General features: G+C 32.0%; 1 protein-coding gene across 1 annotated transcript in view; it reads left to right on the top strand.

Annotated features, from left to right (window-relative positions):
- Nucleotides 1-14,013, top strand: part of LOC142241202 (uncharacterized) — a 69,147-nt gene extending 55,134 nt beyond the window's left edge. The window contains exon 2 of the mRNA XM_075312947.1: nucleotides 10,129-14,013. Within this exon, the coding sequence (XP_075169062.1) occupies nucleotides 10,129-10,710 (582 nt within the window). The 3' untranslated portion in view covers nucleotides 10,711-14,013. The remainder of the gene's footprint in view (nucleotides 1-10,128) is intronic.
- The last annotated feature ends 3,314 nt before the right edge of the window (nucleotides 14,014-17,327 follow it).

Below are 17,327 nucleotides of genomic sequence, written 5' to 3' on the forward strand. Positions count from 1 at the left end.
ATTCGGCTTTATGCTTCTATTGAACTGCGACAATTTTTTTGAGGTCAATCTTAAATAGGAGTTTTTTTAATTTTTATTCTCGTACAATCGTTCACATAAATATCGAAATATGAGCAGTGCATTCAGGGAGACATCATGGTGCAATACATATCACGTCTGTATTACATGGAGAGGAAACCAACTATGATTTATCAATTAAAAGCTGATTACATGACATTCTAAGTTCAACCAATCCTAAAATGGAGTCGGTGGATTTATAGATCTCCAAACGTATAAAACGAAAATAAACTAAATTAATTATTTGAAAATGTTGTTTTTTCATATTTGTTTCCGACTTATACCATTTTGCATTTCATCCAATATAATAGACTATGAATTAAATGAGCTTACAACTATACAACGTCAATACGGTTCCAGTTAAGTTTGTTTTATGTTTTTATAGAAAATCGGCTTGAAAGTTTTCATATTTTTATATCCATATACTCGGACGTGTACTCATTGACATTACCGCCAATGTTGCTGTGCATATAAAATTTTTGTTTTTGCTACTGCTATTGTCAGTTGTTGTTGCTGCCATTGGGTTCGAAACATTGCTTTTTGTAAATGTCAGTGTTGGTCATTATTTTAATGCCGATTAAAATATGTTGACAATGCTCTTTTATTACTCTTGCAATGCTCAGATCCTTTCCGCTGAAACAAGAATACAAGCCCGCTGTGACCTCGAGTGTAAGTGGGATTTTAGCCATGTGTTTAAAGGCCACATGGGTGAACTACCAACTACATTCCTCTATGACCGGATGATGACCACACCAGCCGAACCCATGTTGTTATTTTCTCGCAACAGCTTAAATTCAATAAAATCCCCCTTTAATCGCAATTTCAAAAAATGAAATTTTACAGGTCTATGAACAAAATCAGTGTGGCATTTCCATATCATTTAATGGACCGGCGAGTGAAAAATTAAATTTGAACGAAATTTCAGAGATTTCAAACAACAATGGAGTGGGATGGCGGAATGGCCCTTCTTTAACCGACAATGGCAACAATTTCCTGCCACACTTGTAGGCATTTGTGATACATGATTTAAGCTTTAAGTTTTCCGACCATGACCCAATATTTCCTGCCCCATGCACACCAGACATTTCCCTCTTCATAATTTGCGAATGTAACAGTAAACTTTTATGATATGCAAAATATGCAGGAGCTCTTGGTGGGTGTGAGCATTTGGTTACTTCAATGGTTTGGTATGATTTCACCCAACTAAAGTTGCCATAACCGCAGGTGATATATGACTGCATGAATGATACACAAACTTTGAACTTGGACCCTTTCGAGGGTATCAGACCAAAAAGGTATGTACGAAACATTAATTTTCTTTGGCCCAATCGTCCTGTGCCAACAGGCCATAAACACGAACAACGAATTGTATATGTGTGGTTGTAACAATAACAACGTTCTCCTATATTTGGGGTATTTTGGGAAGACAGGCATCACAAAGCGAAAACCTGAGGTAAAGCAAACCACATTGACTATTGGAGAGTAGTTGTGTTTTGTGCGAATGTTTAAACATACACACAAAATACAGGTGCTGCGTGAACCCAAGAAAGACACATGAGTTAAGGATAACAAAACAAGGACAATAAAAGGCAATAATCAAGGGTGAGAGTTTATAGAGTGTTTATTGAGATGTTTACGAGGCGATTCAAATAAGGAAGGTGAATTTCTTAAAACAATAATGATAATTTTATACATTATTAAGTGTATGGCTTTGCTTTAGATATGGCAAAGTTCTCTGCCCAAAACCCAAAGACATGAAGAGGAAAACAAGGTCTTAGTAATGTCTTAATAATTTTCTCGAAGTGCCTTACTAAGTAGTAAACTATTTTAAAAATAGATTTATTTTGTGTTTTGACCAATTTTTATAATCTTTTTATATTTGGTTACTTTGGCTTTTTGGTCTACTTTTTAAACAATTAAAATGCAAGATTTACTTAATTTTTTCCATCTTGACGTTTCGTTGGTTTGTTTCCAACTTTTTCAAACGATATTTTTTATTTGAAGAACTAAAATATTTTCATATTGGATTCATAATTTTCCACAATTTCTAAATGGCATGGAGAGTTTTTTCATTACTCAAAGTCATACTTCCCTTATTTACGACATGGGTAATTCCTTTTTAGTATGTTAGGCTATCAAGTGTAGAAATTTAGTCCAGGTATGGTGAACAGAGTAGAGAATAAATAATAATTTGGGTGCTCTTTTACACGATAAGCAACAAGATAGACAGACCGCAGAGCAATAATGGGGACTTCACTGTATCTATAATGTGTGGCCCTGGACCAATATTTCCGATAGGCATACCAGACCATATAATAGGTAGCGCAAAGGTTATTAAGCTCCTTAGCAATAAAGACACCTCTCTCTCTCCTTCACAAAACCATCGGAATGTATAACTCTTTGGGATTTCTTATCTTTGTTTTGAATATAGAATAGGGGTAGACACATTTATATCTGGTCCTTCATGGATTCTTCACGGAAATTATGAATATTGTAGAGTGATTACAATATAGAAACATCGTAAGAATATTTTAATTCAAGGTATAGGGACAGTCCGATATTTTAGACTCACTTAGATTATTCAATGAATTGTGATACTACAGTAGGTGATCCTATCTCTTATCAATGAGTGCTGCTGGATTCTACGTTTATTTTAATGACAAGGGATCTCTTTTTGGTAGGTGAATCCGAACGGCGTTTCATAGTAGCACCCGGAGAAGCTTTGAAACTCTGAGGAATGATACTACCATATTTGGGTGTCCAGGAGCCACCGTGGTACAATGGTTAGCATGTATGCCTTGCATACACAGGGTCAAGGGTTCAATCCCAGTTTCGATAAACGCCAAAAAGTTTTTAAGCGGTGGATTATCCCCCTCAATAATGCTGGTGACATTTCTGAGTGTTTCAAAGCTTCTCTAAGTGGTTTCACCGCAATGTAGAACGCCGTTCGGACTCGGCTATTAAAAAGGAGGTCCCTTGTCATTGAGCCAAACATAGAATCGGGCAGCACTCAATGATAAGAGAGAAGTTCACCACTGTGGTATCACAATGGACTGAATAGTCTCAATGATCCTAAAATATCGGGCTGCCACTATACCTAACCTAGCCTACATGTGTGAACAAAATTTTCCAACATTTTCAAGTAATCTTCGATAAAAACCTTCTCTTTCTATTAATACCAAAACTTTTGTAATGTCCATTATTTGTTTTGTTTTTGAAGGTTTCACAAATTTACAAATTATTAAGGAATTTATTATTTTTTCGCTACATCCCTTGTGCTCTCTGTTCACCTTTGCCCCAGAATAATACATCAAAAGGCAAAATGATATAAATACAAATAATATATATGGGGATGTCACTTGGGGCTATTTGGGGGGTGGAATATTCTTGTCTTGTAGACAGTTTATTCAGGGATTAAATATCAACATTTGTTGCGTTTTCAATCAGCAGATGGTCGTTATAGTCGCCTACTAGGCCTAAACTTAGGAACCACTTGCCCCCCACCACCCCATCATTATTGCCATCAGACTGTACATAAATATTTGATACAAGTTTGTTACGTTGATGTATGCTGGTATTTTTGGACAGGTGGAGAATGAGTCCAGAGACTACAAACACAGTTTCAGATTTGTGGAGATATATACAGTCACATACACATTTGTATACAACAGGTGCTCTTTGCATTAGAATAAGCTTCATTGCTTTATTATACACATATTTGCGTGTGTGTACGTGTGTTAATGAAAAGATATTCGTTTTAATATAAAGTTTCGACGCATTAATTTGGATTTGCTAAAATTGACATAATGCAATAGTTTCCACATGTATTGTAAATTATCATAAACGAATTCAACAGATTTCTCAAGGAGAGAAAATAATGATGAAAGACAAATAATATTCAAATATATTAGGTGCTTAAAATATCTGATGCCATTTATGCCGTATTAATTTGGAAATTTATAAAAAAAACCTTAAAGATTTCGATATTAGGCTATTTGGAAGACAGGCGAACCCAAAACGCAAGCAGTTTTATTAGTGATCTCTCTGGCACCTTAGATGGATATTAAAAAATCGGTATCTGTTGGCACTTTATACGCCCAGAGAAGGAATATGATCACCTCGAACATGTTTTCAGAGCACCATGTTACTTTTTCACAGCGACCATGTACCATTTTTGTCTCAAAAATATTCTTTTCTCGCTTTTCGAAATCAGATACATAATTTCCGAGAAAAGAACATGGTTTCGACAAACATGCTACATGTTTTCCGTGAAAAAGTAACATTTTGGTCTTGGAACATGGTTGTGGTGATCATATTCCTTCTCTGCGTGTAGATCTAATATATTTGATCTATTAAATTAAGCACATCTGCTATATGTCAGTCCATCCATAAGTTCGTTCTCCAACCGAATTTCTGTTCATCTGCTCGTTTTCCGTTCATTTACACATTTGTCATTCTATCGTTTGTTTGGTAATCGGTCTGTAGGTTTGTTCGTAAAATGATCATTGTGACCATCAATTCATTTGTCCTTCTATCTGTTTTTACGATTAGAGAGTCCGTTCATCTATTGATGTGGCCGACCTTCTGGGTAACGTTTGGGTTTATACGATCATTCGATTAATCTCTCCATAGTAAATTCGTTCGACTTTCGTCCATTTGATTGTACTTCTACTTGATATTGGGTAGAACATTTTTGTAGAACACACACAAATCGATACCTTTATATCGAGAACTGGGTATTCTATGCTTTATAAACCATCTCGAGATTTTACTATATAAAGGTACGAATGTTTCCTTATGGCATTGGTGTCTGTATGCAACAAATGTTTATTGGATTTCTTGTGCTTCTAGAATCACCAATTTTCTCGATGCGTTTAATCTCTTCCCAATTATATCTCTAGATACAAGATATTGTTAGCCTTGACTGGATAGCATGAGTTGGTGTGATGCTCTCCAAACTTCACCAAATTTCCCATTGAGAGCTATATCCCTTAAGAAATTTTTTTTGTAGGTCAGATAAGAGCCCAAAGCCCTTAGCAAACGAATAGTATAAATTATAATATCTTTGCCTCTGCATAGTCTAGTGATATTGCAAATTTTTAAATTACCACCCGCTATGCCAACAGAACCCCATAAAATTGCAGACAAATTATTTTCTAAAATTCACCCTCTTTTCACAAAAGAAAAAAAAGGACATCATTCAGCGTGACAATTGCAATTTGTTCGTGTTTTCTTCCCAAATTTTGAGCTTTGCGGTCTAATTTCCGTTTTGTTTGTTTAATTTCCTTCTTCGAAGGAGAAAACAGAGGAGAAGAAGACACAAAGAATATTGATGAATATCCGTTTGTTTGGGGGAAAAATCTACCCAGTCATTGATTCGTAATTAAAAAGAATTTGTAATTACCAAAATCTCAAAAACCACCAAAACTGAGAAGCAATGAATACCATTTATACAGATATCTAAAAAGTCAAGATAAATCTTTTTAAAATGTTGCAAAAGAAAAATACTTCTTCTGAATTTTCTAAGAACTAAGGCATGGGTCTTTTCTACTTTTGCTGGTATCTTCATAAAATGGATGCACCGTCATCAGCATCTGCTTCATCATTCCCATTATGTTTATTAAGTTCCGTCGGTTTTATATTTGTTTCGTTATCTGGAAAAGCAGATAGTAGTCAGAATACAATTTCTCATTCTCCCTGAAACCGTTTGATATTTTAACGATTTCCTTTTTAAATAATATCCGGTGTATTCGTGGCTCTTTACGAATCCTCCCCCCCCCCCCTTTTTATAGCATTTCACTCGCCTATCCCTGAAAACGTATTGGATTTTGTTTTTTTTTGTGTGGTTGATGAGAGAGCTGCTTGGTAGTCTCTTTTTTGTTTTGTCTACGATGGAGAATACAAAAGCAAAGGGAGTGGAATGAAAATAACGATTTCTTATTTAATGCCCATTTTGAAATGTTCAAAATCGATTTATTAGCGAATATTTGCTTCAAGCAATGACATCAAATTGAATGGCAGTTAGCTGCTTGATTTGTTTTCCTATTAAACAAAATAGGGGATGAAAAAACATTACAGGATAGGGGACAATAACTCTATTTTTTATGGATAAGAAAAACTGAATATTTCCTCCGTTTTATGTATAAAAATTAATTTCAAAATTAAAAATTCATAAAAATACAAAAAAAATTGTTTAATTTCATAATGATCTTTGTATTTATGGCTCTTGTAATTGCTTAACAAGCAGCTTTAAGCCATATAGATTTTCCCCCAATGTGGAAGTGAAAGGACCATATAACATTTAATTAAAAGATTTTATTGCAAGTGGCATTTTTATTGTTGTTATTGTGTGTGTGTGTTTTTGTTTTTCATTAAATATCTGTAGTTGTAAATGTTTAATAATAATTTTGTGTGTGTGTTTTTTTAATTACATTTAAGTTGTTGGTCAGTGTTAAAAGGGGGAAATAAATCCGCTTGCAACATGAAATAATTTTTTGAAGAGTGTTTATAAAATTCTCTTGTGTGGGATACAAGGCTGGCAGATGGGAAAATGGATGACAGCATATTAGGGAACCTTTACTGTATTTATGGTTGTATACACCCAAAGAAAAAATAATTTCCCCACATGAAAGAAATTTTAGACAAATGAAATTTCCATTTTTTTCTCTTATGACCAATGTAATATTTATGTTTTTAATTCCTTTTATTTGGCTATTTATGGCCTTCTCTAAAAGCAAATAAATTCGAATTCAGGACGAGCGATTATCTCTGTTTTTTAGAAAATTTTTTAGTGTCAAAAGAAAACTTTGTTTATCTAAAAGTTCATTCCTCGGAAAAGATGGAGACATTCCTCAGAGTATATCCGTAACAGGGTCAATATGCGATCTATTATCTATGAGACGTAATACAGCTACACTGAACTAGAAAGCATTCATAGGATTCTAAGCAGGTTCATTCCACAATGAGGAGATCTACCATCTAAAATTTGTGAAAAATTTTGAAATGAAAGACGACACCTACGTGATTTCAAAGGAGACGTAGTGGCCATGACATATGGCTTACCTAAACCTACATCTTCTGATGAACGAAATTTTAGACAAACTAAGTTTTCTTTTGAAGCTAAAAAATTTAAGTAAAAAAACTCATTAGATAAAATCATTGCAACACTTGTCACAAATTCGGGTTTATTTGCTTTTTAAGAAAAAAATTCTTTATAGCGTTTGTTTAAAATTTGTTCCTGAGGAAAGTACTTTTTCTTTTGGTGTATTGATTATAGATTATAAATACTGATCAATTTATAAATCGATTATTAAGTCGACCTGTATCTGGCTTGGCGTCCGTCCGTCCGTCTATGTGCCTATTTTCCGTTTCCCGATAAGTCAACTTACTATCTGGTAGCTCTCTATGGTAGCCCAAAACGACATCCGCTCCATTCGGGCTTTGCTATCAAAATGATTTCATATGCGGCTCGTACTTGTAACCCAGGTGATATTGATTTTTTTGTTATTATTTCTCTTCGACTTGTTTTTACTAGTTCAAATAGAATTGAAAATTGTCAATTAAATTTAAATTTACGTAAACACTTTTTGACCTACGACATCCTCATAATTTGATAGCATTTTAAATTTAGTTGATTGTCGCCATTATGAAAACAATGCGTAGGCATTATATTCTACGAATTCATGGCGATGTCATTGTTGTGTGTGTGTGTCATAACCGCAATTGCCTTACCGCAACTGGGTGAAGATGCAACAACAAAATGATATTGCGGCATTTATTTGGTTGTGATTTCGATATTTTTTTCTTTTTGTCGTTGTTGTGGACTCATTTTTGCGTTTTGTGGTTGAATGTTAATTTTTATTTATTTTATGCCGTTTATGCTGTTTTTCTGCTGCCAAAGGACACTTTGTAATGTGATAGCAATTCAAACGAAATTTATTGTGTTTTGCAACAAATTAATACTCTTATGTCCGTCTGTCTGCTAGCGGAAGCCATGGAGCCGGGCATTGAAGCATGAATGCGGTTTCCAAGGCTGTTGATTTGGAATGATTAGTTTTTAGTGGCAAGTTTATTTATTGAATGAATCCCAAATCAATTCCACATATTTTGGGAGTTTTGAAGATTCTACCGAATATTTTCTCAAAAAAAATTAGAAAAGGCCACAAAAGTCTATATTTGGATTGAGCTTTGAAATATGTGGAAACCCTTATTCTGGCAACATAAATTGTGTTTTGCATATTTCAATAGAATCATGTCGAAAATAACAAAGTCTAAAAACAGCTAAAAAAAACATGAAATGTATTTTTTCTACTAAAAAAATTTTAAATGGTCAAATCTAGCGGGGAAAAGCCTAATTAGCAACTCTGTTGGTAACTTATACAAGATATAGCCACAGGATAGATGAAGAATTAATGTTTTACATAAAAAAAACAAAAACCCTTTTGGCTATAAAGAAAATATCATAAATTATTGGAAATGGATAGTTAAGAAAAATATTCTAACAATATAACATTTGAATTTATGGGTTCCACATCGTTTGTTACAATTTAAATAAAATCCAAATATGTATGGACAACACCAGAAATAACCGTCATCTTCTCCATATCTTTAATATCATTCATGCAAAAAATAGAAACCCCTATGGTTTGGTCAATTAAATTCAAACCCACTTCAAATGTGATACTGTATGATAAATGGCTCTAGGGTTTTGCCATAATTATGTATTTTTATTATTATTATTATGTCCGTTTGATAATAGGGCTACTGTTGCTTCTGCCGTTGGCATTGCCACAACTTCACAAGGGTGGCATTTTTAAACAACCTCGTTTTGTAGCAACTTGTATGTGGCGTTCGCAGTGTCCAAATTATGAACGCCTATATTTACAAAAGAAATATATATTCAAATTACGGGAATAAATTGCAAAACAATCACTCCTCAAAATGGGTTTTCATTTTATTTACAATTTAGTTATTTAATTTTGATTAAAATTTATTTAATTTACATTAAAAAATCTATTCAATTTATGCCTAAAGCCAGGCGAAGCTAAAGGGACTGGTGGACCACAATTTTCGCAACATAATTTTTGTATAAGAATGAATACTAAAGCAATGAATGATTCAACACTTTAATGCCTTGCAATAACTCACCGAATGCTGATGGGTTTTATTGGATACTTTTCCAATTCCTCTTAACAAAATGGAAAACTTTTCAATTCAATTCGATTTCTTAAATAACAAAATCAAACAAATGTCCATGCAAGATTTTCCTTATATTCCATTTTTGTTGTTGTTGGTGAAGCACTCCAAACCAATATCGATTACAAATTCATTGTTAGTTTGTATCCGCCCCCTTCGTATGTCTCTCACTTATTCATAACTGGTCAGAGAATGAAACATTTTCGTTTTTTTTTTTTCAGAACATAACAAAAACTTTATCCTTCTTGGTTTGTAAATGAAAAGCAAGAACAAATAAAAAAAGTGAAAAATAATTGCCATAAAACTGTAAAAAATGTTCGCATGAAATTATTGAAATGGCAATTAAAAGAATACTTGAAGTGCAAAGATGGACTTAAAAGAATTGAGGGTGGACGATGGTGGTGGTGTAAGAAACAAGTCAAGAGGATAAAGTAAAAAACTTATGATCTGAACAGTCAAGTGGCAATGAGTTTAAACCTAACAGAGGGAATTAAAATGCTAAGGGGAATGCAACAAGATGATTTACTTTTTTATCTTTTACTATAAATTGTACTTTATGTGGTAACTGAAATGAACAAAAAAGTTATTTGAAGAAAAGTTTATTAGCAAAAAAAACCAAATGATTCTTTATGTCTTATTCAAGAGAATTTTTTAATATCTATAATACTTCAAGCGATAAATATTTCTCTGATGAAATTTATTATATGGAAATTTGCATTTTCTCTTTTTTTATGTGTATTAGTCTTCTGATGGGTATATTTAAATTTAAGCAAACTTGTATGTCGATATTATTGACTTTGGAGAGGGAATATTACATTTACAATTCCATTTTCTATTTATTTATTCCCCTTTTTATCTCTTGTTTTTGAATTGCAGATTTTACTTTACCCCGAAGAGGGATGGGCTCGTACAGCATCTTCATCATATTGGACCATTACACCCTGCTGGTGGCAGCCAAATCGTTGTCGCATTGAGGAATTTGCTGGCACTCAACGCCAGGTTACCAAAGCTAAAATGGTGCCACTCGAACAGAAAGGCTCTCTACTGATAGTTGGCCATTTTCGTAGTAAAGATTCATCTTCAAGTACGGGTCCTTTGTCAACAGCCTCAACCACGTCAACAACATCAGCCTCGTCACCATCATCGTCAGCAGCTGCAGCTGCTGCGGCGGCGGCAGGCTCAAAGGATAATGATGAATTCAAATTGTATTTAAGTTCAAATATCTCCATGGAAGACTATAATATGGGTTACTGCCTGACAGGTTTCGTCGAACGAAGATGTCAGCAGACAAACACATTCCAAATGACACACTTTGCCGTTATCAAACGTCAGTGGCCGTCCCTAACACACACCCAGCAGCCAACGAGCAAAGCCAGCCGCGTATTCAGCAGCAGTGGCTTCAGCAGTAGTGGCAGTGGTGGTAGCAAACGCCGTGATACATCAGCCAAGCCAACGTAATTATAGTATTTAAATAGGATTTTTGTATTTTGCATATTTATTGCTTTACACAATGACAATGTACATTTAAAATAAAAAGAATAAAAGAAGAAACAAAAAACAGAAAACAAACAGAATCCCCAGCATAATTTAAGAAATGACATCTATTTATTGTATGTGCAAATCGAAAAAAAAGAAGAATAAAAAACAAAAAAACAAAATGCTAAAAATCAAACAACTAAAGCATACTTGTAAGGTCCCCCAACCCCCAAGTAAATACATATACATCAATGTAAGCATACTTTAAAGATATTGAAATAAAATCATAAAAACTGAAGCATACTTTAAGGAGCTTGAGAAAATTGATATGCTTGCATAATGCAGCAACACTCAAGTAGAATAAACTTATCTGAAAATAAAATATCAAAAAAAATTTCTAAATGCCTCAAACAAGAAGAATATTTTCAGCATTAGTAGCAGCAGCAAACATTCACACTCACACACATATGCATCATATTCATTGCACAAGTCTATGGGTCATTCATATACTCTCCCACATTCTTCACATCTATGCAAGTGTTTCACTTTAATTGATTTCATTTGAAATGCCACAAATTACACTTCACATGTTAGAAAGATATTTAGATAACCACAAATATTCGAATATTTTCTTCATTTATTTACCGCTCCATTGTTGAGTTGTTTAATATTCTTGTCTATGACACATATGTACGATTTTTTCTGGTTTCATTTTGTTTCATTTAGGTATAAATTCAATTACCTTGTAAAATTCTTAAAATATTTTCTTCGATTTGTGGTCTAAAATAAATATAATTTCAATTATTTTTGACATAAAAACTTCTTAAAGATTATTGAATTTGTCCAATAATAAAAATTGAATGTGTTTGGGTTTTAGTGTACACAGGCCACACCAATAATATCAGCAGTTGCAATGCACGTTTTAGAAAATCTGCAACAATTTGCCAATTTAAGCTTTATCATCTTATGCTTGCTTAAGCATGTGATTGTAAAAATTGCTCCCCTTGTGTCTTTGGATCATAGACCATGAGATGTTTTATACCATACTGAGGGGAATATTTACGTTTGGTCGACAGCGTCCGTCAAGTTAAGAAAAGAAAATTAAAAAAAAAAAAAGAATGAGAGCAGCCGTGATGCAATGATTACCATTACTGACTTCCATACAATGGGCTATAGGTCCTATCCCAATGTTGACCGAAGACCAAATCAAAAATTTTTGGGATTTGTTTATTTTACCTCAGTAATGTTGTAGATATTTCTGAGTACTAAGTCGGTGTGGTTTTGTTACGAAGGGGAAATAAGTGAGCTATATAATTTGATTGAAAGTCGGACAAATGTACGGATGTAAGATCCTAAGAAATGATACTTATAAAAATTTTCAAGGATAAAATGGGTCGACGTGACTCCATTTGGACTGAAATGTATATAATTTTTTCCAAATAGTATTGTAGGTAATAGTCAAAGCTCGCAAATAAATTTAGTCAGGACTATTAATTAGTTATGGATGTTTAGTTTGCCCTATGTCAAGCAACTCTTGCCATTTTCTTTATTATAAACTTCAGAGTATGGAGCCTTCTTCCTATGTACGAGCCAATCACAAAAACACGTGGTGTTGTTACGAACGGGCAATAAGTGGGCTATATAATTTGATTTCAAGAAAATGTTGAAAGTCGGACAAATCTACGGATGTAAGATCCTAAGAAATGTTACTTAAAAAAATTTTCAAGGATAAAATGGGTCGACGTCCATTTGGACTGAAATGTATATAATTTTCTCCAAATAGTATTGTAGGGAATAGTCAAAGCTCGCAAATAAATTTAGTCAGGACTATTAATTAGTTATGGATGTTTAGTTTGCCCCATGTCAAGCAACTCTTTCCATCTTCTTTATTATTAACTTCAGAGATATGGAGTCTTCTTCCTATGTACGAGCCAATCACAAAAACTCGTTTATTTCTTTCTCTCGAACTTGTCTAAACAATTGCACTATCTTTGAAATACAATGCCAAACATTTATTTTAAAAGAATGACATATATAGTACATGTAGATAAATTAAATGTTCAACAAAATTGATATAAAGAGTCATTAATTTTATACAGCTTGGGGTTATATTAAACCAGTGCATAGTTTGTTCAAATGCATTATCATTATTTATGATTCTAGGCAAACCCGTACATAGTCTGTTCTGTTTATTTTGAGAAATAAATAGCTAACATTTTTTTTGCATTTGAAGGGAAATATATGGATTAAAAAAATATATATTGCACAATTAAATTGATCATATAAGCACGTTCGAATCTGTGTTAGCTATATCCACATTTCCCATATCTATACCATGTTAAATAATTCGCTTTGAAGCATTAAAAATACGTTAATTTTTATTTAAACATTATATCGTCGCAGCCCTGTGTCTTGGTTGTTTTTATTTTCAGTTTTGTTGTTCGTTTGAGCTATTGTAATAAGCTTTTTTATGTTTGTATTGTATTGCGCTTTGCTCTTTCCATTTGATGTTGGCTCACTGGCTTGCTTATGCGGCGTTGGTGAGTTTACTTTTTTGTTTTTGTTGTTTTTTTTTTTTTGGTCCTGGCATACTGTTGCTGGTGGCATTTATGTTGGATCCCTCCGTTGCGAATGTCAAGCATTGCGTGAAATTGTGTCAAAATAAGTCATGCTTAACATGACTTTTTTTTCTCTCGTCTTGCTAGTAGGATTTTCTCTGCAAACGAGAGAGCATGTGCTCAAGTGTATTTGCGTGGCAGTGTGTGAGCGTGTGTGTATGAGTGCGCTCGTGTGTGGTACGTCAGCATGTGTCTGTTGTAAGGACTTTGCAAACAACATTTTCTTGCGGATGAGTTCTACAAAAGGTAGACTTAAACATATTCACATACACACGTATACACATACATACACTTGGCCAGACACAAAAGTATAACCTTAAGTTGAATATGTTGTTCGAATTTAAAATTAATGAAAAGCCTTCGACAAGACTCAAATACTAAGAAATAACTTGACAAATTTTCAAGAATTAGGGGTTTAGCACAATGCTGACATTGGGGATTGGAAATTGTTTAAGTATTCCAATCACCACAAAAGGATTGTGTAAATCTTTATTTGATGGCCAACAAAATTCTTTCCACTAAGTCTCAAAATCTTCAATAAAGTAAATAGAGAATTGGTGGGCATTATATACACATAAAATAAATTTCTGATTCAATCACGAAATTAATTGATCCAATTAATTAATGTCTTCAATCACGACAATGATAGTATCAATCACAGTTTTAATTGGGCATTAAAAAATATTTGATTAAAAAATTAATTGATTGATTTGAAAATTTCAATTAATTTTTTAATTGATTCAATTAAAAATTTAATTGATGTTGATTGCAAAACTTAATTAATTTCTTGAATTAAAAACGTTACTATTTTCAAGTACTTTCTTATCTGACTTTATGTTTTTGGGTTGATTAAAAAATTTATTGTTTTAAATAATTTTTTATTTAAAAATTAAAAAATTTCCATCATTTTTTTTAAGTGACTTCGTCTTCCGAGTTTGATTAAAAAGTTAATTGTATCAATATAAAAACTTTCAATCATTGACTTAATTAATATAATGCTTATATCTTGATTAAAAAGTTAATCGTATCAATTAATTTATTAATTGAACAATTTTTCAAGTTCAATCAACTATTATAATGAATCATGTTCTATATTTTTATTTTATTGTTTAATTATATTTTCTTTGTATATTTTGATAATCCATATATTCATTCTCATCACCATGGACTTATCATAATTCACCACAACCATGACATCTTTGTAGTCATTTCATTATTTTTTTTTTGTATTTACTTGTAAATTAGATAAGTCATACTCTAATAAATGTTTATGTACCATAGCTTAGCATGTTTGTACAAAAAACGGGGGCAATATCTTGTAAGCTTGTACCATTTCGAGCCATTTCAAAAGCTATTTTTATATGTTCTATCTACAACAACTACATAATCTAAGTGATTGATTTCCGTTTTTTGTTTGTGTCGATTTATATGAAAAAAAAAATACCAAAGCTGAAATGCCTAGCAAAACAAAACCTTTTTCAAACTAAATGCCCAAAAAATCTTTTCCTCTTAAAACAAAGGCTAAAATCAAAATTCTCTACTTTCAAATCAAAATCAGATAAATCAAATTCAACAGAACTTTTACTCTGAAGCCAACCACGAAACAGGAAATAGAATAAACTCAACTTTGAAAGAAATCAAATATCACCTACAAAATACCAAATACACACAAAGGGAAAAGTTTTTTTAAGCAGTTAAGAAACTATATCAAAATTCGTCCATAAATTGGAGTATGATTTGAACCGGTGACTTCAAAAAAAATTTATAGAAACCTTAAGAACAAACAAAAATCAAAGTAATATATAAAATAAAAATTAATCTATATGTACATGTAAACCAAGGAGTACCTAGTACTCCATAAAATAACTAATGGCTACTGGAACTAGATGGAAATGTTAAAGCCCAGTAGCCATTAGGGCCAAGGCTTTTTTACAAAGTAGTTTTTTAAAAAATCCCATGTAAGTAGTAAATAAGATTTTTTGCCTAAACTTTTACCAAACAAAAAATAAAAACAAACAAAACTGTTAATCAATGCCTGCCAAGAAAAAACCAAAAAAACTAAAAATATCATAGAGCCATTTACAAAAATATAATACATACCTGCTTGACAACCATCACCCATTATACATACAGCTCACAAATTTTACACCATATGTTTACCCAACCCACCATCGTCACCCCATGCTACTCTTTCTACAAAGCTATCACTTTTTCTATGCAAAAAAAAATGAAATAAAATATTTTCTTTTTTCTAGATTATATAGAAACAAAAACCATATGAATAAAAAAATCGAGCACCGGAAATCAACTCCAATTATTTTTTTAAATAGAAGTGTAATTGTAATGTTAAACAATAAAAAAAGAACATAAATTAATTAAATATCGAAAAGAACATATTTTTAAATGAGCATCTTTGTTTAGAATTTAAGTGTATTAATGTGGTAGATAGTGCTGTAGATGTCTTTTTTTATTTGTAAAATTGTATTTGTGTATATGACTAAGAGCATTTTTCTCGTCCTGCAGTACATATATTCATGCGAATAAATGCCAAATTTAAGCAACTTTATAATTTAATACAATAGCAATATTCATAAAAACACAAAACTTTCAAATGGGATTGAGTCGAGACGTAAGTTCATAATTTTAATTAGTTTTTTTTAATATATTAGAAATTGGTTGTAAATTTAGTTTTGAATGAAAAACAAAATAAAAATTTTATTTCGTATCATATGTACTAACCGGAAACATTTGAGCTAGAATTACCTCCTGTAAAATATGAAAACAAAATAGTTGTTACAATATTTAGGTTTGTAAATTTTTATATTTTTTTAGCTATGTATTTTATTGTGATTTCATAGCTCACACTCTTATGTGTTGTATTTTCTGATGAATGTTTGTCTGTCTGCCCTTGGGAGTAGCTTATGATACATTTAATGTCTGTTTTATCATCAGGCTTTTACGGTAGCTATAGAATATTGTGTGACAACATGAAAAATTTTAATTGTCTTCCAAAGTCAGTATTTTCATTGATTTTTCCATAGAATCACAAAAGATATCTAACTTGTTTCTATATTTAATGTTCATGTATTTTGTGTAAAAACAAACCAATTCGCATCGAGAAATAAATGTCAGGTACCTGTAAATTTATGAATTCTTATATATTTCGCATTTAAATCTCCCGGTAAGAAAGTTATGGGTTGTTTTTAGAAGAGAAGTAGAGGTAGGACAGTTTCAAAGACATTGGGGCTTCGAACATACTTATAGTGATAATCATTATAATTAAATAATAATAATTTTAGAATTTAAAATTCCGTATTTGATATTGACAACATTTATTTTGTAAGGGTGTATTTCAGAATACTGTAGCAATTTTCATCATTAAATATACAATTTTATATTATTTGTCAACACTTCTTATCCAAAAATGGTTTAAGTTTAAACAGAAATAGTTGCTTTCCTAAGCAACATTTGATAATGTAATTGTTTTAATAATAAATTTATTTTTTTATGATAATGATTAATGTCAGATCTGATGATTCCTCATAACTAAAATGAAAAAGTTTTTTTTTTTGTGATGTGAAGTAGTATGCCTATGATATGCAATGGTTTTCTGTAAAATGTCATGTAACCATGGTTGCGTATAATTAATGCGTATGCTAATGCTAACGTTAACAAAAATCATACGCCCCAATGTACATAACAACATAATACAAATAATTGGTTTGGTTTTATTATTAAATTGTCTTACGAATATTTTCATTTCATTCATTCTTCTATTTTACAAATGAAAATATATCAATAAATAGATATAAATTGCAAAAATATTTGAAATTGAAACCAATATCTCACACTCTTAACTCTAAGCGCATGAACAAAAGAGCTTCTCTAGTATTAAAAAAAAAAAAAACAAAGTAAAATTAAAATATAATAATAAGAAATCAAAAATATACAACCAAAAACACAAATTACCTTGTAAGTGTA

This window comes from Haematobia irritans, chromosome 5, assembly GCF_050003625.1.
Source record: "Haematobia irritans isolate KBUSLIRL chromosome 5, ASM5000362v1, whole genome shotgun sequence".
Taxonomy (NCBI): Eukaryota; Metazoa; Arthropoda; class Insecta; order Diptera; family Muscidae; genus Haematobia; species Haematobia irritans.